The sequence below is a fragment of the Coptis chinensis genome, chromosome 4 (genome assembly GCF_015680905.1).
Source record: "Coptis chinensis isolate HL-2020 chromosome 4, ASM1568090v1, whole genome shotgun sequence".
In the NCBI taxonomy this organism is placed as follows: Eukaryota; Viridiplantae; Streptophyta; class Magnoliopsida; order Ranunculales; family Ranunculaceae; genus Coptis; species Coptis chinensis.
This window is the reverse complement of record NC_141459.1, coordinates 22,189,147-22,212,568: the sequence shown is the minus strand read 5'-3', so window position 1 is coordinate 22,212,568 and position 23,422 is coordinate 22,189,147. Positions and strand designations below refer to the sequence as shown.

The window sequence follows — 23,422 nt, the reverse complement described above, 5'->3', positions numbered from 1 at the left end:
GGCATCGACCATTGAGAATTGAAAGGAGGCGGAAGCTGATGTAGGTTAGGGTTAGAGTTTGGATCAATATTAGGCTGATACCATGATAAATTAGAGAGAGTAAGAGATTTGAGAATATTTACTTGATTGATTTCTAAAGAGATTACAATTGTTTATATAGATGTTACAAGTTATAAATAGAGATTACAAATTAAATAGAAATAAAACAGTCGGTGTGGCTTGAGAAACACGAGGCGTGGGGTGTGCTCTGTTTGTACTGGAGTAGAGTGCAGAGTGCGCTATATCTACTGGACATCGGTCATGCCCGAGACGCAGACTGCGCTCCATTAGTGTTATGTACTATCTGAAGAAGAACAACTAGTACTCCAACAAACTAACAACAACATGAGAAGAAAATGTTACCTCAGACTTTAGAGAGAGAGAGCAGGTTCAAACAAAAATGTTGAGAGAGCAGGTTGGGTTGCAAAGGAACCAACAAGAAAAGAGAAAATGGAGTGATCTCCATTCTCTAAATCTGTAATAGCATGGTTTCTGGCATGACTGGCTGTACCTGCCCATGTGCCATAGCTGGAAAAAGTTGGGTTCTAGGATGTACTTTGATGCAAGGCCCAAAATATCGACATCGATGAATATATCGGTGTACCCAAAAACCGATATATATCGGATATTTCGGATATATCCATTTTTTTGGTAACCAGTCCAAACTATTTAAAATATCGGAAATATCGGATATATCGGAAATATCGGATATATATCGGAAATATATTGGAAATATCGGATTTATATTTTAAAATAGTCAAAAAGTCAACCGATATATATCGATTATATCGGAAATATCGATTATATCGGCGATATAAAGTTTCATATCGGAAATTCCGATATATATCGGAAAAAAAAAGTTCTATATTCGGTGGATATATATCGGAAATATCGATGTCGGTGTACCAAAATACCGATATATATCGGCGATATATCGGATATATCGGCGATATTTTGGTACATGCTTTGATGTACAAGCAGGTTGCTTGTCCCTGTTGTGCGGACTGCAGATGGCATTTTTTCAGTGCCACTTCTTGTACTTGACGTCAACTAGGCACTCCGCACTCCCATGATTATGGGCTTTTAGATGTCTTTGTGGGTTTAAATCCTTAACGCTCTTTCATGCCAATAATCTTATATATGAACTATAATTCAACATGACTGGACTAATTATTGCTGTGTGTCTGGTCCATTTGACCAAAGTCTGACACAGGTCCTGGGAATTTTGAAGCCCAACCTAATTATCCTTTTGAGTCTGACTTGCCAAGCCCACGATCGGTGTGGAACCTTCTAACTTCCCCGCTTAATCAAGCTGCTAACCTTTTGGATATTTTTGGTGATTTTCAGCCATTACAATCTTCAACAGTTCAACATGACTATAAGTTGTGAAGGGCCTTCATTTTTCATTGCTGGTTGTCCATTCTAGGAAGTTCCACACTTCAACAGTTCCACTTGAATAATTTTCGGGTGCTGAGATTTGGTCAGGTCTTGAGGGAACTGACCCACGTTGGTGAATGGTGATTGGTATTTTTATTTATCTGATTTTTCATTTTTTTTTCTTTTTTCATTTTTTTTTCTCTGAGTAATGATTCCATTTATGTATGTTTAATGGACTTATTTTTGTTTGATCTGATTGATGTGCTGAGTGTTTTTATGCCCCTTAAAATTGATCCTGAGCATCTGTCACTTAGGAGTTAGGACTTAGCAAGATAGCAGGCAAACCTTATGTTTTTTTCTCATCTAGGAGCCGATTGTAATCATTCATCATATTGCCAACATAAACTTAAACAATGAGGTTTACAATGAGGTTACCGCTTGATGAAGGGGTTGACAACTTAAAAAGTGCTGAATATTCCGCATCAAACAAAGACTTGTTCTGAACGGTGTTGAATGCTTCAATGACTGTAGAAGTGTAGATACATTAGGCATATCTTATTCAAATAATTCATCATTTTAACCAAATACCGTCCATGCTTCAATCGAGATGAATTATTGGAGTCTCCTAACTAAAAGTAAAAGATTGGACAGCAGACTATACAGCGTAATGTTGTAAGTACAGTATTTACAGTACTGTCATCTATGATATAGATTTGCTATTGGTTTGCTTCCACAATTACGTATTTCTTGTTCTGTTCATTGCTTATGAATCACTTTCACCCACTAGGTATATCATATATGACATATGAGTATATGACAAATACATTAACTGCCTGATGAAAGCAAAATATAAAACAGAAGTACGTTCTTTTACCTCACACAATCATCCACAAGATGATGTTCATCTTCACTACTAGGCACCAATGCACCATACATACTATTGCCGTCTCGTGAGGTACTACGAGTGTTCATTTTAGACATGAAAAAAGTAGAACATACGTTTCCTCATTTTCTTCACTTCATTCCTTCTCAACAATCCGTCCACATCAAGTTCATCCATAGTGGACCTTCCGAGCTCTTTCGCTTCTTCCTCAGCTTTCAACTTGGCTTTTTTCTCAGCTTTCAACTTAGCTTCTTGCTTAGCTTTCAACTTGACTTCTTGCTCAGCTTTCAACTTGGCTTCTTCCTCAGCTTTCAACTTGGCTTCTTCTTTCTTATTCTTGAGACTTTGAATCAAGTCCTCCAAACAAACTTCAGCGAAATTCCCATTTGTAGTTTTTGGCATTAAATTTTCCGCGACATCCGCAGGAGTTATTTGAGTTTCACCCAACAGTTGTTCAATAGTTTCAAACAAATGGTGAGACTTAAGGTTCAAATAATTCTCAGCCAAGACTGTGAATGCACCAAAAGTACAGTATGACAATTCAATATGTTTGTCCATTCGACCTGTTCGAATGAGAGCTGGATCAAGTTTGTCCTTATAGTTAGTAGTGAAGATGATAAGTCTCTCTCCACCGGAAGCAGACCATAAGCCGTCTATGAAATTCAGCAGCCCAGAAAGAGTAACTTGGCTCTCGCCCATACGTTTCTCCTCTTTAGCATTCATTGAATTAAGTTCCTCCTCATCATCGTCCAGTTCTTCTGTCGTTTCTTTCTTCTTCTTTCTTTGCCCAGTAAGATCAAGTGAGCAATCGATATCTTCAATCACAATAATGGACTTACTTGTAGTTTCAATTAATAGCTTTCGCAGTTCAGTGTTACTCTTCACAGCAGTTAATTCAAGATCATAGATGTCATAATCCAAGAAGTTAGCAATGGCAGCTATCATGGTGGACTTACCTGTTCCTGGAGGTCCATAGAGAAGATACCCGCGCTTCCATGCCTTGCCAATTTTCCTATAATAGCCTTTTGCTTTGGTAAATGCTGTAAGATCGTCGATGATGTCTTTCTTCTTTTCTGCATCCAAAGCCAATGTTTGGAACGTCGATGGGTGGTCGAAGACAACATGACTCCACACAGACTTCTTGTAGCTATACCAGTCGATGCTTGGGTTGTTAGTATAAAGCTTTCTCTGATTATTTTTCAACCCAATTGCCTTGCCTACTTCCATAACATGGCTTAGATATGTATCAGTAACAAGCCCGCGATACTTCTTGTGAAACTTGAGCATGTAGTACCGCTTGCCGTCGGTTCTGGATTGGTTTGAGTGTGACTCCGCTGAGGTCCACACAAATTGTGCACCTTGATATTCATCGGTAACCTCTTCATAGTCATCGATGCTTAGGACTAAGTTCTTAGAGTTTTCCCCAACATCAGCCTTGAGGCGCTTCGCTTGCTTGGAAGAATTGGTGCTAAGGTAGGCCTGGATGGCTGTATAGGCTTCACTCCTTTTGAAACGATCACCAGTGTATTCGGAAATGGTAATTTGGATATCAGAATTAACAAAGGTGAGCCACTTTTGAACATACTTATCGATTAAGTCTAGGAGACGCTGAGGGATGTATTGGCGAAACATTGCATGGAAGAACATGATGTTGGCTATTGATGACCCAATCCCATTAGTACCCCACACGTTTCCCATCCGAGCCATTGTAGAAGAAAAAACACTAGGAAGAAAAGTTTCACAATGTATTCTCGGCTACATAGCACTGCTAGCTATTTATAGTTTTATACTGAAGCAAATTTGCGCTGGTAACTGGTAAGACGAGGAAACGACTCTATTTTCCTCACCAACTCCCGTGACACCATCTTGAATTCTTGGAATAGTGAGCTCAACGTGGCGCAAAATGAACTTCTTGTTTACGTTCATTTGTGTTAAGCATAGGTTGTTATTTTCTTCCTACAAATTGACTTAACCTGATTGTTTCAGAAATCATGATGCAACATATGATAATGACATAAAGTAATTGATATGCTAGCCACGTACCCCCTTATCAACGAGAGTCTTAGCTGGGCAAACAATCCAACGTTTAGTGGATCATGGATGGTGTGGTCGATCTAGGGCTCCACAATCCAGTAGGAGTCTCTGTTGCTTCGTCCTATCTACCTTTTAGGCTTTTACTAAACAATTTCCCTTCTGGGGCAAATGGCCTGTGTAGATTTTACCAAGATAAAAATTTCATTTTGTAAAATTTTATAGTAATGCCCAAGAGCCCACCAGTATAAAATAAACTTTTTTTTTGCTAAAGTGTATAAAATAAACACCAGGCATATCTATATCACAATTCAATTTCTGTATCACTGTATCAGGATTTGCAGTAATGAGTAGTGAGTAGTGAGTAGTAAGTAAGTAGTAAGTTAAGAAAGTAGATATATTTCGAGTCCAGTCATCCAGAACTTGCTGATCAAGCCAAGGCCCTATAGAACACCTTGACTCAATTTCAGGACTTCAGATTACCATAATAATACAGTAATAATATTAAGTTAGTATTGACTACATATGCCTACATAGCTTTAAAAAATAAATAAATAACTAATAAAAAATAATACAAACAGACAAACGAAAAAAATCTTTGTCAGTCTTATCGAATGTGTGAAGATCTTTAACGTTAGTACATGTGGTTGGTACTTGGTAGGTACTTCTGAGGTACATTTGCTTATGTTGCATTTTGGATATAATCGAACATTCTAAGGCTCAATTATGTCCAACTTGGCTCTCATTTTCAACTTTCGGCATGTTATTAAGTAGCTTTGTAGACTTTTAGTAACCTCGAAAAGAAAAGAGAAAAACAAAAAAACAAAACAAAACCAAGAAGAAAACAAAGTAAATTATTACAATTCTAGCGTATAAACATTTTCTTTTTCCGTGGCCCATAATCTCTTCCTTAAATCGAGCATACAGATATGTGATCTAGGTGACAGGAGTGAGTGAGGGACCAGCACTTCTGTGAAAGTGAAAATTTCACCAGTGATGTATGCTGACCATGGATCCAACCAAGGTCCAAGAAGAAGCAATCGGCCCAACTAACCACAAAATACTAGCAAAATTATTAGCAATTCTAAAAATTCCGCTATAAGTCCACTAGAATTTTAATTTCCCCCCAAGTCCAAAAACACAGAAACTGACATCATCAATGCAAATTTAAATTTCCATATGTAAAATACTATGTAAATTTAAATTTTTATATGTAAATTTGAATTTATATATGATGACATCATCATGGTTTGTCCTTAAGTTGAAATTATCAATGAAAATATATTCTTGGGCTGAAATTATAAATAAAAAAAATGATGTTGTATTCTTTAAATTCGAAATTAAAAACCAAAGTGAATTTGGGGCGAAATTATTATTGGGCTATGTACTTGAGCCGTAATCACTGTCTTATTAGACAAGCTCTCCACATAAGCTAAACCCATTTACAACCGGACTGCTTTGGCATTTTTTCTGTGAAATACTGTCCTTCGGTACTGGGTTGTACTCGATTCTAAATTGCACTCGCGCAATTGCTGAACTCAAAGGTGCAAATTCCATCATCAAAGAGTAAATGGAAGAAGAAGTTTACGCATTTGTAACAGTTTAGTAAATCAATCCATACAATGTAACTAATTCATGCTTACAGTCCCTAGTCCCCACTTAGCAAAATTTTAAACACATTATGAGTTGATGCAACTAATTCATCAGGAGACGCTTAACAGATGCAAAAACAAATAAACAAAGAAATATATTAAGTGGGTGTTTGGTTCTCATTTTTTCTAAAAAAATATTTTTATGAAAAAATATTTATTCTAAAAACAGTTTTTCAATAAACATGTTTAGTTGTGATTTTTCTTAAAAGCTATTTTATCAAATCAGACTTCACATTATGTTTCTCGATATATTTTGGCATATTGTGGCATAAATCACTAAAGTCTAAAACATTCGGGGAGTTCATTTGCCTTTAGCACCCAAAGTGTTTCCTTTAAAAAAAATAGTTTTTTAACTTGAAAAACAAGTTTCACCTAATTATCATAAAACAAATTTTTGGGACCAAAAATTGTTTTTTAGATGAAAAACTATTTTTTTTTTAAATAGAAACCAAACACATTTATTTTTTCAAAAAATATTTTTTTCATTAATAAACACTTTTTGGCAATAAATAAATAGGATCCAAACACCCTCTAAAATTTATATTATTAGTGTGTTACTGTGTTAGCACTAAATATATAATATTATTTCATGTAGACAAAAATTATGTCGAAGAATATCAGTGACCTTTTGGTGGTCGTTCATACTAAGGACTAGGTTCTAACAGTTTTTGACAATATCTACCTTGAGACGCTTTGCGAGTTTGAGTGTTCGGAAGGACTGGTACTAACTGCTAAGGTATCCATCCAGATGTAAATATCATATCGAGGCGTAGATCGTGCGATGTGGAGACAAATAGCTCTTAAGAAAATTGTGACATTCAAATTAATTCCACTCAAAAGATACGCAAGTGAAGAAACTTATTGACATCCCATACTCGACCAAGCAGGCAAGCTCACTAGATGATTATATTATCCATCAATAATTGGGGTCAAGCTTGAACCTCGCTTTAGACACTACATTTTTCAAAACTTATTCTATAAAACTAAAGTACATTTTGTAAACAGAAATATGAAAGGTGGACTCAACACTACCAAATTAAAACCAGCCAATAACCCCCACCACTTCTAAAAACAATTATGACCTTTTTATCATGGGTTTTGCTCTTCCTAAATAATAGGTATTTGGAGTTTGGTCCTTATTATTCGACTTTTTAGGCTTTGGTCTTCCTAAATTATCTTCACTAACAGTTAACCAAGTAGGTTGCTAATCAAAATGATTTAGGATGGCCAAAACCTAATAAGTCGATTAGTGCGGACCAAACCCCAAATACTCGTTATTTAGGATGATCAAAACCTAAAAAATGATGAATTATATTTGAAAATTGTTTCTTTATTCACTTATTTTCGGCTAGATTACAAGAGAATGAGTGCATATAAGAAAGTGTACCTTACTCAATGTAGCAATGAGTTCTTACATTGTTTACCTTAGAGCATCATCAACACATTCAACACATTGTTAAAATCGATTTCTAATGTGACAATTGACAAAAAAATTTGGCAATTTTCGTCCCCAACGCGTTGTCAAAACTCGATTTCTATTCTAACAATTCTCAAATTCCATACCAAATTAGTGAGAAATATAGAAATGAGCCGCACAGGACAAGTTGTCCCGTCCAACAATTGGAGGGGACAAGTTTTGCCGTCCAACATATTTTCCTTTTTTTTTTAATAAAAAATTAAAACGGCTAGATTTTGTAATGTTGGGTTTTTGTACCGTTGGGCTTTTGTACCATTTTTGTACCGTTGGGCCTCAACAGGGACGGGATAACTTTTGCCATTTAAAACAAATTTAATTTGGAACAGGACAACTATTCCCGTTCGAAATAAAAACCCCAAATTTTGTCCAAATGCGTTGGTGCTTGACTTGTTTTTAGGAACTTTGATGGACTAAAAATATTGAGGTGTTACAAAAAAATATAAAAACGCGTTGATGATGCTCTTAGTGATCATGGTGAATGTTGAACACCTATCACTTTTAAGAGGGCATATATGCAACTGAAAACCTCGTCCTGATTCCACTTTATGAGCATGGGCGGCGGATCTAGGATTCTCACTCAAGGGGGGCTGCTACAACTAACATACACTACAAATATTTTTTTTTAGGGTGAATATAAACTATTATATAACTAGTATTTTTTTTCGACGAATCTCCCCCCCCCCCCCGGATCCACCCATGTTTATGAGTAACTTCATATCTGTTCCATAACTTATATATTTGTCATATTTATGTCCCTCAATTGATCTCTTCAGTTGTAACAGTTATATATGTCTAAAGTTATATTAGAGAGAGTTCATTGATTGGCTAGTCTACCTACTTAAATATTTATCGAATGCATTACATGTCTACTTGCATTGGGATGATTGTTTGGAGGTTAATGATTCAATCTAAAAAGATTAATGATAAAAGGATTTTTCCATAATTGAAACAATTTTACTAATAATATCAGGGTTTGTACTAGCTACAATAAATAGCACACAATCAGTTCTTATAAATGATTAACAACTTCACTGTGAATCGTGGTTATTAACTTATTCATAGTAAAAACACGTTTTTCCTATTGCATGACACGCAGTAGTACTGAGGTGGAGAGTAACATAAGTAACTCATATGATCAGGGATTCAAAAGGATGCTAGCTAGTAGGTTAGCATCTCCCTTAGTGCACATATAGAAATTAGAAAGGAAGTATCATGTGGATGCCCATTTGATGATTTTCTCCTTTCACCATTTGAAGAAAGTGTGTAGCATTTTATCACGATCAGGTAGGTTTTCTTGAATGACTGGAACTTCCTTGAAATTTTTTATCCATGCATGCAAACGTTAAAACTGTTAGGATAAGTTCCTTAATCTTTACTGTTATTGTTTTCTCTACCACTCCAAACCAATGAGCTAAAAATCCCATAACCAAGTCTGCTAGGCCAATCGATCTCATCACCTCCAAAAAAATTCTCCTCTCCAAGACCAACGTATTCTTCTATGGTTCTCAGTATCTCCAAACATTATTTTGTTGTTTTTTTGTTTCTCACTAGTTGTTAAAAAGAATTCAATAATGTATGAGAACTCCAAATAATCAGCACGATTTTGATTTCGACTAGTGATATTGTGAGTAACTTAATTTATTGGGTTTTTTAGGTTTTAGTCCTCCTAAATAATTGGTATTTGGGGTTTGGTCCTCACTAATCGATTTATTAGGTTTTGGTCCTCCTAAATCATTTTGACTAACAGGTTACAAACAGTCAACTTAGTTGATTGTTAGTCAAGACAATTTAGGAAGACCAAAACCTAATAAATCGATTAGTAAAGACCAAACTCTAAATACTCATATTTAAGAAGACCAAAATCTAAAAAACCCTTTTTATCATATTATATGGCAGTTTGGCCTATAAGATATTGCACACTTCCTCAAAGGCAATACAGGGTTCATCAACTTAAAACTTGAAAGGATTTCAGATTTTATAATGACCATAGATCGATCCAACCTTAAGAACATTAAACAATTCAATGGTTCCCCTCTAAATCAGGAATACTAAATATGTACTCATATCTCTACCACTCAGTAGCCAACTTGTACAAATTCATGTAATACCCCAAGTCACAACACATATATACTAAATAGCCTTAGTGGGTCAGTTTTAAATTTAAAGACCCTCTTTGTAACTTCTAAGTAAATACTTGAAATTGTAGGACCCCTTCTCAAACTTAACTTCTAAGTTCTGTGTTCTAAGTGTAAAAAAATAGTACTTACAAGAACAGATAGTGACTACTAGCTAGCAGGGTAGTTACAAGAACAGAGAATATACAGAGAAACGCTGGAGATTCCTCAGATGAAAATGTGAATCTGAGATGCCATCACATGCCAGAGGTGTGAAATCAGATTCCATATGATGATGTAGTCAAAGCAATTAATCTATCTGACACTTAATCAGTCAGTGACTCAGTGTTAAGTCTATATTATGTATGACTTAAAATCGCGTTGCTTTATTAAATTTTTAAAGGTCTTCCACCTGGATGACCTTCAAAAATCTTTCAAGGCATTTATAAATTCCGAATCACACAAACGCACTGATAAAATCACATATTTTGGGTGATGTGTTCTGCAAATACTGTAATTCTGAGTTTTTGAAGCATAATACATTAATACCATCCTTTTTAATATCATTGTAGTGAGTAGTATGGCGGTCATAGAGATATAAGGTTAGTTTTCTAAAGTACATCTCCACAAATTTCCTGAAGCATAGAGAGATTTTTTTATGTTTTACCAAAAGACTACTCCTGAAAGAGAATATATAAACCATATTCGTGAATCCCAAGCATCCGAGTAAAAGGCATGGAAGTTAATAGAAGGGAACCACCATAAGGGCATGAGGCACATGCGGACATGCCCCCTCTCGGCTCTCTCTATTAGAGTACTACCTCCTAAACTCCTAAAGGAAGTTCTTGTAAGCTAGCAAACTTACAAGAATTAACAATATATATTACACCTGCACACTCTTCTTTGCCATAGGACAATAGCACACAAAGAGCAGAAAATGAAGTTCAGATCCTCTTCAGCTTCTCTTATTTCCTTCATCTCCTTCATCTTCTTACCCTCACTAATCTCATCCCAAGCCTGCAAAAAATCATGTGGAAATCAACTCATCAGATACCCCTTTGGCAGTGGGCCTGGATGTGGTGATCCAAGGTTTCAACAATATGTAACTTGTGATCAACAAAACCTCATCTTAAATACTCACAGTGGTTGTTATACTATTGACAACATAGACTATAACAACCATGTTATATACATCCAAGACCCGTCCATGTCGACTTGTTCATCAACGCATCCTAGTCAAGGATTCAGCCTAGATTGGGACGCACCTTTTGCTTTCCTCGAAGACAATGTTTTTGCTCTTCTTGATTGCGCCACGGCTTCTTCACCACTCTATAACTCACAAAGTGGTCTCAATAACTCCATAGTGCCTTTATGTGATAATGAAGGAGCGCCAATCTGTAGTTCTCTTTACTCCTGCCCAACCATTAGTAGGCTTAATCTTCCTATATCAACTTGTTGTGTATATACACCAATTGATCTGGGTCCTGCATTTGAAATGAATCTGCAAAGGCTGCAATGTACTTCATATGCTTCTTTTTATAGCTTCAATGGTCGGGAATCCAATCCAGGGAGTTGGAAATATGGTATAGCTCTCAAGTACAGGTTCAATGTCAAAAATGATTTTCCAAGTGCTTGTAGCGATTGTGAGAACAGTCATGGAGTATGTGGATACACTGGAAGCTATAACTCCTTTGTATGTAATTGTTTTGACGGTCTAAATACAACAACAGATTGCTATTTTACAGCTTCCATGAACAATAATGTGAGAGTCCTTCTATGGAAATTTGGTAAGTTGGAACGTCGACTATAACTTATGTAGAAGTTGTGTGGTTGATGGAACCTCTAATTTTCATCATATGGTCGTTTTTGCAGGAACTTGGATGATTTCTTCCTTGGCATGCTTTCTCATTTGGGCACTCTAATTTGCATCATCTAAAATTGTGCGTGATATGATCGGTTTTTTTTTTTTTTTTTTTTTTTTTTTTTTTTTTTTTTTTTTTTTCCAATAATCTATATAATCGGGTAGGTGCAATTTGAATGTACATTACTGATTTACAATGCAAGGTGTAATAAAATTTTCACTTACAGTTTTCATTTCGTTTCCTTTGTGATGGATCACTTAGCTCTGGACAGGTATTGGTTCACTAAGCTTTCTCAAGAAATGAGTAGATGTGTGTGTGGATAGGAATGGAGGTGTTGGAGTTATCCCTCACATGAGTGTGGAAGAAAGAGAGAATTCGATGATATTTGCGTAAAGAAGTTTGAGCGAGCGAACGCTCGAAACTAGTCTTGCCCAAGGAGCCTTGGAGAAAAAGAAGATAATTTTTTTCCTTAGCTTTTCTGAAACAAGTCTACTGGACTTTTTCTTTTTCTGAATTCAAAGAGGGCTGCCAATTGAAATGGCTTTGTCGAGGGCGCCCAGCATCAAGTCTATTTTCATCAGAATTTCTATTTCTGAGAACCGCGAGTTTGCAGCATAAGAAAGGGGTTTATGGCAAAACCTAAGAGACGAACTAAGCAACACAAGAGAGAGAGAGAAAAAAAAAACCCAATTTTGAGAGCTATCAAAATTGAGAGATAACATCTGCAGAGAGAAAAGCCTGTAAAGAGAGAGGAGTGATCTAGTAAAGTGAGAGACTGAAAGGAGTGATTGTAATCTTTCTTCCTACGTTATAAAAGGATTAGCTCTTGTGGAAGTAGACATCATTGGCCGAACCACGTTACATCTTTGTGTTGTGGTATGCTTTACTTCTTTACATTATTATCTGTTGTTAATAGTTGTTTAGAGAGTTGGGTATGTTAGGTTGGTTGTAGTGAATATTTAGAATTTGTCTAGAGTAGTAGTTAAGTTCATATTACAAGTTATCTGTGTAGTGGGGATCGATTGGTATCGTTATTCCCCAACAAGTGGTATCAGAGCCAGTTTAAATTAACCTAAGTTGTTATCCGAATTTTGCTCAGAAGGTGTTTGACGAAATTCCTGAGAGAAGATTTGAGTTAAAATAACTTGTAGAGATTAACCATTCTATGAACACTCGCATGATTAGTCAGAATAGAGCAAACTATACTATTTGGAAAGCCAAGATGGAAAACTTGCTATACTGCAAGGACTTGGCACAACCCATTGAGAATGGGGGAGAAAAACCGAAAGCGATTCCTTTGGCTGAGTGGAGCAAGCTTGACAGAAAAGCAATAGGGTACATTAGACAGTGGATTGACGACAATGTCTTTCACCATGTATCTCAAGAGACTACTGCTTTTGGCTTGTGGAAGAAACTCGAAGACCTCTATGAGAGGAAGTCGGCCGGAAACAAAGTGCTGCTCATTAAGAAGTTTGCCAACATGAAGTACAAAGAAGGTTCTTCAATGTCTAAGCATCTTAATGAACTACAGAATACCATCAATTAGTTGCATTTGATGAAGATTAATATGGGTGACGAAGTTGAGGCTTTGTTCCTATTAATCTCTCTACCCGACAATTGGAAGATGTTAGCAATTTCTCTTAACGGAGCCGCTAAGGATGGAGTTATTTCCATGGAGATGGCTACCGGGGCATTGTTGAATGAGAAGACAAGAAGGGGTTCAAGAAGCAGCTCCTCTCACTCAAAGATCCTTGTCACATAGAAGCAGGGGAGAGGTAAGAGCAGAAAACCATCTCATTCTAGAGGTGATGACAGAAGCAAATCTAGGGGTGAAGCGCAGCTAGAACTCCTAAGGCAGAGAGACAATGTTACTATTGTGCCACCAAAGGTCACTTCAGGTATGAGTGCAGAACACTGAAGAGGGATGAGAAGAATAACTGTGTACATGAAAACATGGTACAAAGGAAACGAAACACAGGCAGAGATACTACCGCACTAGTCGACGATGGTCTAGTGGGAATTATGTCAGAATGTGGTGTGTGCTGTATTAGTACCTCATGCCAGGACACAGAGTGGGTGATAAATACAGGAGCATCTTATCACGTCACACCGCACAGGGGATTCTTCACTACCTACAGCTGTTGTGAGTTTGGTGAAGTAAATATGGGTAACAGTGGAGTCTCAAAGATTGTAGGCATTTGGGATGTTCATATAGAAACCAATGTCGGCTACACCTTGACACTAAAGGATGTAAGACATGTCCCTGACATTTGGCTAAGCTTAATTTCCGCTGGAAAGTTAGATGATGATGGCTTTCTAAACTCGTTTGGTAACGGGGTATGGAAACTGAGCAGAGGTTCCATTATAGCAGCTAAAGGGAAGAAAATTTGCTCTCTTTACAAGACACAGGCTAGTTTGTGTAAAGCAGAAGTAAATGCGGTAGAAGAATAAGTTTCCTCCGAACTATGGCACAAGAGACTGTGTCATATAGGCAAAAAAAGGCATGGAAGTTTTTGCCAAACAAAAAGCCTTGCCAGACATTAGAGGTATGCATTTAAATAGATGTACTCATTGTTTGGTAAGAAAGCAACACAGGGTGTCTTTCCAAAGATTCCCGTCTCACAGAAAGGACAATGTCCTTGAGCTAGTTCACACTGACTTATGTGGTCCTATGAAAGTAAAGTCCCATGGGAGAGCTTTGTACTTCTTGACTCTCATTGATGATGTGTCAAGAAAGATATGGGTATATAGTCTGAAGACAAAAGATGAAGTATTTGGCGTGTTCAAGACTTTCCATAGCATAGTGGAAAGAGAGACAAAGAAGCCTTTGAAATGTATTCGCTTAGATCATGGGGGGTGAGTACATAGGGTTATTTAAAGAGTATTGCAAGAGTCATGAGATTCGTCATGAGTAGACCATTCCTAAGACACCGCAACAGAATGGTATTGCCAAGAGAATGAACCAGACCATTGTAGAGAGGATGAGATGCATAATGTCTCACTCTAAGTTACCTAGAAGTTACTGGGTAGAAGCAATGCGTACAGCCGTGCATGTGATCAATCTATTGTCGTCAAAGTCTCTGAATAGTGATTATCCAAAGAGAGTATGGTCAGGCAGAGATGTTGATTATAGATACTTGAGGGTATTTGGGTGCAGGGCATTTGTTCATATTCCCAAGGATGAGAGATCCAAGCTTGATGACAAAGCCAAGCAGTGCATTTTTCTAGGTTATGGGGATGAGAAGTTTGGCTACAAACTCTATGATCCGATTAATAAGAAGGTAATCCGAAGTCGAGATGTTGTGTTCTTTGAAGACCAAACCATAACAGACTTTGAGGAGGGTGAGAAGCTACAAGCTTTCACCAATTATCTGGTTGATTCAGAACTAGAAGTTCCTACTGTGGAACGTGCAGAAGGCATTGAGAATGCAAAGAACCATGGGTTTGAAGCTCATGATGATGATCCTATTGCTCATGATGGGATAGAACCTATTGATATAGAAGATGCAGATGAAGTGCATGAACCACCACCTGAGCAAGCAGAAGTGCATCCTCTTGAGACACAAGAAATTGGGGCATAGAGGTCCGACAAAGAGAGACAAGCTTCAACTAGGTATCCACCACATGCGTATATTTTACTATCTAATGGTGGAGAACCTATGTACTATCAAGAGGCTTTTGAAGGTACAGACAAAGAAAAGTGGTTGAAGGTCATGCATGATGAGATGGATTCTTTGTATAAGAATCACACTTATAAGTTAGTTGATAAACCGAAAAAAAAAATTATCAAGAATAAGTGGATCTACAAACTCAAGCATGAGGAGAATAATCCACACCCAAGGTATAAAGCTCACCTTGTTATGAAAGGATTCGGTCAAAGGAAAGGTATTGACTGATGAAATTTTCTCTCCTGTAGTTAAGATAAGTTCTATCAGGGTGGTATTAAGTCTAACCGCAAGTATGAACCTAGAGGTTGAAGCAGCTAGATGTTAAGACAGCTTTTCTTCATAGAGACCTTGAAGAAAATGTCTACATAGACCAGCCAGAGGGTTTGAGGTCAAAGGCAAGGAGCACCTAATATGCAAGCTGATAAAGAGCTTGTATGAGTTGAAATAGGCACAGAGACAGTAGTACATAAAGTTTGATTTCTTTATAGCGAAGCAAGAATACAAGAAGTCTGCTTCCGATCATTGTGTGTTTGTTCAGAAATTTCCATATGGAAATTTCATAGTGCACTTGTTGTATGTGGATGATATGTTGATAGTTGGCCCGAACATCAACAAGATATCCAAACTGAAGAAAGACTTTAGTAAGTTCTTTGAGATGAAGGATTTGGGTCAAGTAAAGTAGATAGTTGGGATACGGATCACTCGTGACAGAAAGAGTGAGAAGTTGTGGCTTTCTCAAGAAAGCTACATTGAGAAGGTGTTGAAAAGATTCAATATAGATCAAGCGAAGCCAGTCAGTTGTCCGCTTGGTGGCCAATTTTGTATAACCAAAAAGATGTGTCCAAAGGGCGAGCATGAGCATAATCAGATGGAAAAGATCCCTTATGCATCCGCAGTGGGCAGCTTGATGTATGCAATGGTGTGTACAAGATCGGATATTACTTTCGTTGTTGTTGTTGTAAGCCGATTTCTGTCAAATCCGGGTAAGGAGCATTGGGAAGGTGTTAAGTGGATATTGAAATATCTCAAGGGCACTTCCAAATCGTGTTTATGTTTTGGTGGGAGCAAGCCCTTACTTGAAGGCTACACTGATGCAGACATGGCAGGTAATGTTAACTCGATGAAGTCCACCTCCGATTATCTGGTTACTTTTGTAGAGGGAGCAGTTTCTTGGCAATCTAGGTTGCAAAAGTGTGTTGCCCTCTCCACTACAGAAGCTGAGTATATTGCAGCCACTGAGTGTTGCAAAGAGATGCTATGGATGAAGAGGTTCTTCGATAAACTAGGGCTAAAGCATAAACAGTTTGTAGTTCTATGTGACAATCAGAGCACCATCCATTTGAGCAAGAATTCAAGTTTTCATTCTAAATCCAAGCACATATATGTGCGTTATCATTGGATTAGAGAAATACTCGAAGACAAGCATTTGTGGATTGAGAAGATCCATAATGACAAGAACGGGTCACATATGATGACCAAAGTCTTACCGAAAGGTAAGTTTGATGTTTGTTGTGCTACCGCCGGAATGGTAGCATACTTCTCCTGTTGATTTGAAAATTTCATGGAGGTATTCTCCCTCACTGTTCGGGAGGAGGAGATTGTTGGAGTTATCCCTCACATGAGGAAGAAGGAGAGAATTCGATGATATTTGCGTAAAGAAGTTTGAGCGAGCGAACGCTCAAAACTAGTATTGCCCCAGGAGCCTTGGAGAAAAATAAGATAGTTTTTTTCCTCAGCTTTTTCCGAAACAAGTCTACTGGACTTTTTTTTTCTGAAATTCGAAGAGGGCGCGCGCACGCTTGAAATGGCCTATCTGAGGGCACGCCCGCGCTCAAGTCTATTTTCGTCAGAATTTCTATTTCTGAGAACCGCGAGTTTGCAGCATAAGAAAGGGGTTTTTGGCAAAACCTAATAGACGAACTAAGCAACACAAAAGAGAGAAAAAACCCAATTTTGAGAGCTATCAAAATTAAGAGATAATATTTGCAGAGAGAAAAACCTATAAAGAGAGAGGAGTGATCTAATAAGGTGAGAGACTGAAAGGAGTGATTGTAATCTTCATTCCTACGTTATAAAAGGATTAGCTCTTATAGAAGTAGGCACCATTGGTCGAACCACGTTACATCTTTGTGTTGTGGTATGTGTTTTACTTTTTTGTATTATTATCTGTTGTTAATAGTTGTTTAGAGAGTTGGGTATGTTAGGTTGGTTGTAGTAAATATTTAGAATTTGTCTGGAGTAGTAGTTGAGTTTATATTACAAATTATCTGTGTAGGGATCGATTGGTATCGTTATTCTCCAACAGGAGGCCGGATATTGTATCATATGGAAATCTTTTACTTATATTTATTGGCCTTTGGGTCAACTCAATGCAACATTTATATGTACTAACTAGCTTCATTCTATAAGGAGTTTAGGATACACCACAGATGCGGGATCAGATAGATTATTTAGAAACCATTTAACTGGGAAATCTTGCAATCCAGCTTGCATACTAGTTTTTACTGTATAAGCTAAAACGCCTGGAAGCATTTTCAAGGATTCAACATCTGGTTAAAAAATCTAAAACTTTTTATGGAATGAGGTTCCTTTTCCATATAGTATTAATCCACTAAGACAGAATCAGTTTCTTAGCGTATACTTTCCTAGTAAGATTAAAGATTTAAAGACATTCTCATCTGTGCAACATCATCTAGAAAAATGATGGTATCATCCATTTGGCAATCGTTTTACCTATTCCAGCTGCTTCGATAGTCTTTAAGATTTTTTGGTGAGCAGTCTTAGGATGATTCTACTTCCATGGCATAATCCATACATCTATACAATCTATACAATGGACTGGTTTTATTCTGTCTTGTTTTGCCTAAAACTAATAAAGCTTCTCAACATAACTTTCATGAATTATTCTTCCTATTAAAGGATTACAAGTTCTCTTCCAAAGTGTTTTCCTTTCAAAAGTATTTATTCCTACAAACTTACAAATAAAGCTAATAGCATCTCCAGGTGGTGGTAGTATCACCTTTAAATTCAAATTTGAAGGTGAAATTCGAAGAAATTGGATGCAAATTTTGACTAACTCTAGGTGGTCGCAAATATTAGATGCAAATCTGTACGTAGAGTCTACCACGTGCGTCATTGGTAATGTCGCGCGCCAGTACTACTGCCCTAAGTTTTAAAAAAAAACCCCACGCGACATTCCCACTGTCGAGCCAAAATTGAAAAAGTAAAAAAAAAAATAACCCACACGACATTGGCAATGGCACCCGATAGTACCACTGGCGCGGTGTGCTGGTCAAAGGCAAAAAAAAAAAAAATTGGGACAACATTTGCACTGGCACGCAACATTACCACTGTCGCTCTGCATCCACATTTGAAATCCCAAATTTGCGAACAAGGATGCGGCTAGACAGGTGATGTGACCGAATTTGCTTCCACCTAGAGTTGGATTTCCGCGAAATTTCGAGTTTGGAAGCAAATTTGAAGAAATTGGGAGGTGATACTACCACCTACAGATGCTCTAAGAGTCTAACACCATTCTTCTAGGCTTCATGGGCCTAATGTTAGAGCCTTGTAACAGTAGGTGAGAGTATGAGACGTTTATACGTTTGATGGGCTCATAGGCCTAATGTTAAAAGCCTTGTAACAATTTTCGTTTTTGTGAGTACTGCTTTTTTCTTATGGCCTTATGGCGTCCTTTTCAATCATGGCGCCAATCTTTTGCTTCAAGTACAAGTATATTTACATGATTTCCATTACTGCTTAAGCCACTATACCGTTGCTTAATAAGCACCATTACATACAAATACCTGTTACCAATTATAACAGAGGTGATCGGTGCTTACACAGTTTTAGAAGACACTGCTAATTACACGTTTCAGATCATCCTATTTGGTACTTCAAGGATGCTTTCAGGTTAAGGTGGAGTAACTAAAACGTGGAATCCAAAATCTGGTCGTGTTAGGCGCTGAGATCTTAACTTGCATGAGTTTGCCACTGAATCCATACTCCTGACTGCCTTTGCACTTGTAAAATTATCTTCCTTTACATAATGTTTTAATCTTTGTTAAATCTGTATCTGTACATGTGAAAACCAGCTATATTTCTACATGTCAGAACCAGCGCAATATGGACATGTTAGTGAATTGCTGGGACTTGTAAAGTTCAGGAACCTAGATATGGAGTCACGGAGGAATGTTGAATTAGGTAGGACGGCAGGAGTTCCCTTTCTTTCTTCTATTTGTTTTCTCAGTGGGTAGGGCAGGGGGTGGAGTGCAAGGAAATTAAAACTTGCAGAATTAGTGCCTGGTCCTGTTCTTGCAAACTAACATCACATTCCATTCTGTTAGATGCCTCTTTTAAATGGTACCGCATCGTAGATCTTAATGGTCACATTCACCTGACCCACCTCCATCGTTTGTTTGTTTCTCGGCAACTATTCTAAGACCACAAGGAAAAAAAACAAAACCGTGAACTACCATTCGATATCTTTGTATAACTTGAAGCCAGACAGCCCCAAAAAATCACTAATGATAACTCATGTGCATCGTAAGACAGAAGAAGGCAGCCAAATACGTACAACAATCTGTGCCCCTGTGCTTCTCTACCTTGTACGTAAACTCCATCTGCAACTAAATATACTCGGAACTCTTAAACACTAGTAAATCAATTCGAATAGTTTGTCCAAAACAATAGAAACCCATCATTTTCATTTATATATACAGACGGACATACAGGCCTATGTGCCTATTGGCTAACCTGAACCAGCTCCTAGATCAAAACCCGACCAGACCAAACCCCACAGTTCTGTAGATTCTTTTCAGAAATTTCTAGTTTCTGCTATAGGCCACAAGAGTAGCATAAACATACTGTGATCATCGTCTGATTGGTCAAATTTTTTGTCTAAGGGATCGTTACACTGAAGGATGATCCCCATTCTTGGTGCCACTAGCGAAGAGGACATGACGACATGAAAAAGAGATGAGAATTATAAACTCTTCCACCGAGACAAATGTAAATGTATACAAATAAAACTTTATAATATTCTAGTTACAGATCTTTCGCATGAAAGGAGGGCCAGGCCAGGAATAACTGACATCATCTAAATGGGTGAGTGCTGACCCCACTTAGAAGGGCAGAAGGTTATGACGTATTCTGAGGAAGTACAACTAACCAACGGCGCCGGAGTGTCGAAAGCATAACTATAGTAAGAGGGACAAGCATTCTTGAACATATTGGAATACATATTCGGTTTACACTTGTCTGGGCTTCCATAATCATTCATGCAACAAAACAAGTCATGATTGAAAGCCAAGCAGGCACTTTTGCATGCCACTACCTTTCCTTGACTATTCAAGACTTGAAGTTCTCGAGGACACAAGCTGTTGAGCTTTTTTGAGCACCCTCCAATAGAACACTTGGAGTCCAACGATCTTGCTGCAACACTGACAGGGAGGTTGTATCCATCAACCAAGCTGACATCATAGTAATTTGGCTTGCTATTATCTGACTGCACCGATACCTGCACAAGAGTAGCTGGGGGCAGACCAATGACCCCATTACATGCAAGTCGTCCGCCGCAATCACCAGTCTCACAGATAGGCTTGGTGTGGGAAGTGAAGTTGCACCCAGTTCTTGCCCATACCCGGCCACTCCATTTATATGGGGCTACGATGCGCTTGGTCTGACCCGAGGGAAGAAAGAAGCCGCCCTCAGCTACCACTGGTTGACCTGCATTAGCAGCGGTTGCAGGCCATATGGGGAAGGGACATTTGTTGCTGATGTAGAAAGTCACAAATGTTCCTCGGGCGTATCCTGCAAAACCATTCTGTGGATTAAGAATATAACAAAACAATGTTTTGTCCTATACTTGACAATATATTGTATAAGAAAAAACTTAGAATCATACAAGCTCAACATTCCTTTATGATTAACAGGAGACTGCAGTATGAAAAGGAAATGTTTATAGCAGGTAGTTTAATGTTTTACAGTTACCTGATAGCAGAAAATGCAGTATCAGAAGGAGAAAATATGCAGAATACTGCTTGGTCTGCTTCATTGGGTTTACAGTTGGAGAAGATGGGATGATAGGTTGGCTTTTATAGTTGGAGAGTCGGAATGTGTTTTGGCTTGTACTTCAAGATTTTAAACTTTAAGCTAAGGTATCTTTAGAAATAAGTATGGGCCGGGATATGACAAGGACTGCCTCCACTATCATCACTGTCTTAGAAGAAAATCAAGATAACAAAATGACTTAGGTGAAAAGCCCCGAGCATTGTTAAGACTTAAGACAAATCGAATTCAATGGGTTTAAGCATAAGTAGGAGCAACAAAACCTTGGTTAAAATTTAGAATATCATGTAACGCCTAAGATCTATCACACTTTGAACATAAAAATTCGTATCAGCAATTTAGCAAATGTATACTCTGTATAATAATTTAGAAACAGTAAATGCCTGTGCAAACTACATATTTAAAATATGACAGAATCTGTGCATCAAATCTCTAGATCACCAACTAATGGGTCAGGAAGCACAACACATTTTTCGTAGTTCACGCTGGGGGCAGTCTCTTATCTATAGTATGCATATGTTCCTGTCACTGACAAAATATGGGTGCACCACCCATTTTGGGGATCAAATATGCTAACTCGGATAAGATGCTGAACTGCTGATACCAATGCCGACCAGCAACTCTCAGGTCAAAAAAATGCAAAAGACCAAAACGTAACAAAAACGAACGCAAGATTCTGATAAAATAGAATAAAATGCTAAAACAAAACAAAATAAAACAAAACATAAAAAAAAATGAAGTGGTAGGAACTTGGGTTAAAATTTTCACATCTAGGAAAGGTACCTTGTCATTCAAAACTTATTAATGGAAAAAATTCTCCCATAAAAGCATCAGATTTTCACTATTAAGTTCTTTCCGACATCATTGGCTTCACATGCATCACTTGCCTATATCTTTTCTCCATCCCATCCTCAATCCTTCTTCGTAATTCATCTGGCAAACTAGCCTCATCTGCAGCACTCAATGCATTACAAACTAATTTATATGTGTACTCTCTAGGAACTGACCCTTCATTGACCAACTCAGCAAGGAAATCTCTTGCTTCCAGCACTCGTCCTGCTTCACATAAAGCATGAATGACTGGGGTGTAAGAGCTCGTAGTGGGTATACCATGGTTCATTGACTTCATTCTACGCATCATCTCAACAGCCTTATCAATCTCATTAACAGCACTATAGTATCTGATAAAAGAATTGTATGTAATCCTATTCGGCAAACACCCTTTCCTTATCATATCATCAAATAATTCCAAAGCCCTATCTATCCGATATGTCTTGCAACACGCATCAATCAAACAGTTATACGTCACAGCATCCGGCACAAACCCTTTAAATACCATAAGCCGAAACAAATGATTTGCTTCCCATAACCTCCTCCTAATCGCCTTCCTACACCCAGTCTGTAAACAACGTTTACAATAAAAACTAATAAATATCGTATACGTATAAGTATCCGGAGGACACCTAAACCCCGGCAACTCCATCTGTTCCAACAAAAACCTCGCCTTCTTAAACTTCCCCACGCGACAAAGTGCACAAATAATTGTATTATAAGCATACACATCAGGTTTACAATGAAACTGCTTCATCCTATAAAATAAAGCCAATGCCTCATTAACCAACCCTTCTTCTCCTAGAACTTTAATCAAACAAGTTATAGTACTAGTACTCACAAGTTTCCCATCTCGTCTTCTCGCCATTTCAAGTAAAAACTCCCACAATCTATTCAACCTATTTCCTTTAGCTAAAACCAATGCCATTTCTTTACAAGTAATATCATCATGAATATAGCCAAAATGAGTTTCAACCCAGTAATAAAACTCTAATGCTTTATCTAAACCTAGTTTTACCTTGTTTGGGTCTCTAAAAGAAGCTGGACCAAAAACACGCACCCCTTTACGCGTATCATAACGTTCTTTTCGTATGTCTCGTTGTTTAAGAGGTGCCCGGTGTCTAAAACATTGTTGTCTACCTATGGAACGAGTGCTTTGGAAAAAGAGTGTGGGGATTGATCTTAAAACTTGGGAAACAGTGTGAACTGTCCATGGGGAAATGGAAAGTTGGGTGTCGAAGGAACGGTTTTGTATTACTGCTGTGAGTATTTGTTTGGTAAGTGGGGAGGATGAAAATGGGTGTTGGAATATGTGAAGAGATGGACATGGAAGTTTTCTTGCAATTGCCATGTTTAGTTCGTTGGAACTCAAGTGATGCAGAGGACATTAAATTTTTTTAATGCAATATTGATATTTAA

The 23,422-nt window shown here is 37.7% G+C and overlaps 3 protein-coding genes and 1 pseudogene across 4 annotated transcripts; 1 reads left to right on the top strand and 3 right to left on the bottom strand.

Moving 5' to 3' along the window:
- Positions 1–2,139: 2,139 nt before the first annotated feature.
- On the bottom strand, positions 2,140–4,227 carry LOC147502635 (AAA-ATPase At3g28540 pseudogene; annotated as a pseudogene). Its single transcript, XR_015221769.1, has one exon. The product of XR_015221769.1 is annotated as an AAA-ATPase At3g28540 pseudogene (transcript).
- Positions 4,228–10,359: 6,132 nt separating this feature from the next.
- Positions 10,360–11,667, top strand: LOC147502634 (wall-associated receptor kinase-like 20). Its single transcript, XM_086603886.1, has 2 exons — positions 10,360–11,360; positions 11,446–11,667. The coding sequence occupies exons 1-2, from the start codon at positions 10,511–10,513 to the stop codon at positions 11,493–11,495; spliced, it is 900 nt and encodes a 299-aa protein (XP_086460012.1). The 5' UTR covers positions 10,360–10,510; the 3' UTR covers positions 11,496–11,667.
- An 8,437-nt stretch (positions 11,668–20,104) lies between these two features.
- Positions 20,105–21,281, bottom strand: LOC147502633 (Pathogenesis-related thaumatin superfamily protein). The gene is made up of 2 exons (XM_086607461.1): positions 21,095–21,281; positions 20,105–20,914 (listed from the first exon to the last, which is right to left on the bottom strand). The coding sequence occupies exons 1-2, from the start codon at positions 21,156–21,158 to the stop codon at positions 20,202–20,204; spliced, it is 777 nt and encodes a 258-aa protein (XP_086463587.1). The 5' UTR covers positions 21,159–21,281; the 3' UTR covers positions 20,105–20,201.
- LOC147502632 (Pentatricopeptide repeat (PPR) superfamily protein) lies at positions 20,776–23,374 on the bottom strand. Its single transcript, XM_086607459.1, has 2 exons — positions 21,956–23,374; positions 20,776–20,914 (listed from the first exon to the last, which is right to left on the bottom strand). Exon 1 carries the CDS (start codon positions 23,352–23,354, stop codon positions 22,017–22,019), a length of 1,338 nt encoding a protein of 445 aa, XP_086463585.1. The 5' UTR covers positions 23,355–23,374; the 3' UTR covers positions 20,776–20,914; positions 21,956–22,016.
- Positions 23,375–23,422: the final 48 nt, after the last annotated feature.

What these genes read in the sequence shown, in the direction of transcription:
- LOC147502633 (XM_086607461.1), bottom strand. Translation starts at nt 21,158, where the DNA reads ATGAAGCAGACCAAGCAGTATTCTGCATATTTTCTCCTTCTGATACTG. An exon ending in ACTGCATTTTCTGCTATCAG is followed by an intron (nt 20,915 to 21,094) that starts GTAACTGTAAAA and finishes ATGGTTTTGCAG; the next exon opens with GATACGCCCGAGGAACATTT.
- LOC147502634 (XM_086603886.1), top strand. Translation starts at nt 10,511, where the DNA reads ATGAAGTTCAGATCCTCTTCAGCTTCTCTTATTTCCTTCATCTCCTTC. An exon ending in AGTCCTTCTATGGAAATTTG is followed by an intron (nt 11,361 to 11,445) that starts GTAAGTTGGAAC and finishes TCGTTTTTGCAG; the next exon opens with GAACTTGGATGATTTCTTCC.
- LOC147502632 (XM_086607459.1), bottom strand. Translation starts at nt 23,354, where the DNA reads ATGGCAATTGCAAGAAAACTTCCATGTCCATCTCTTCACATATTCCAA.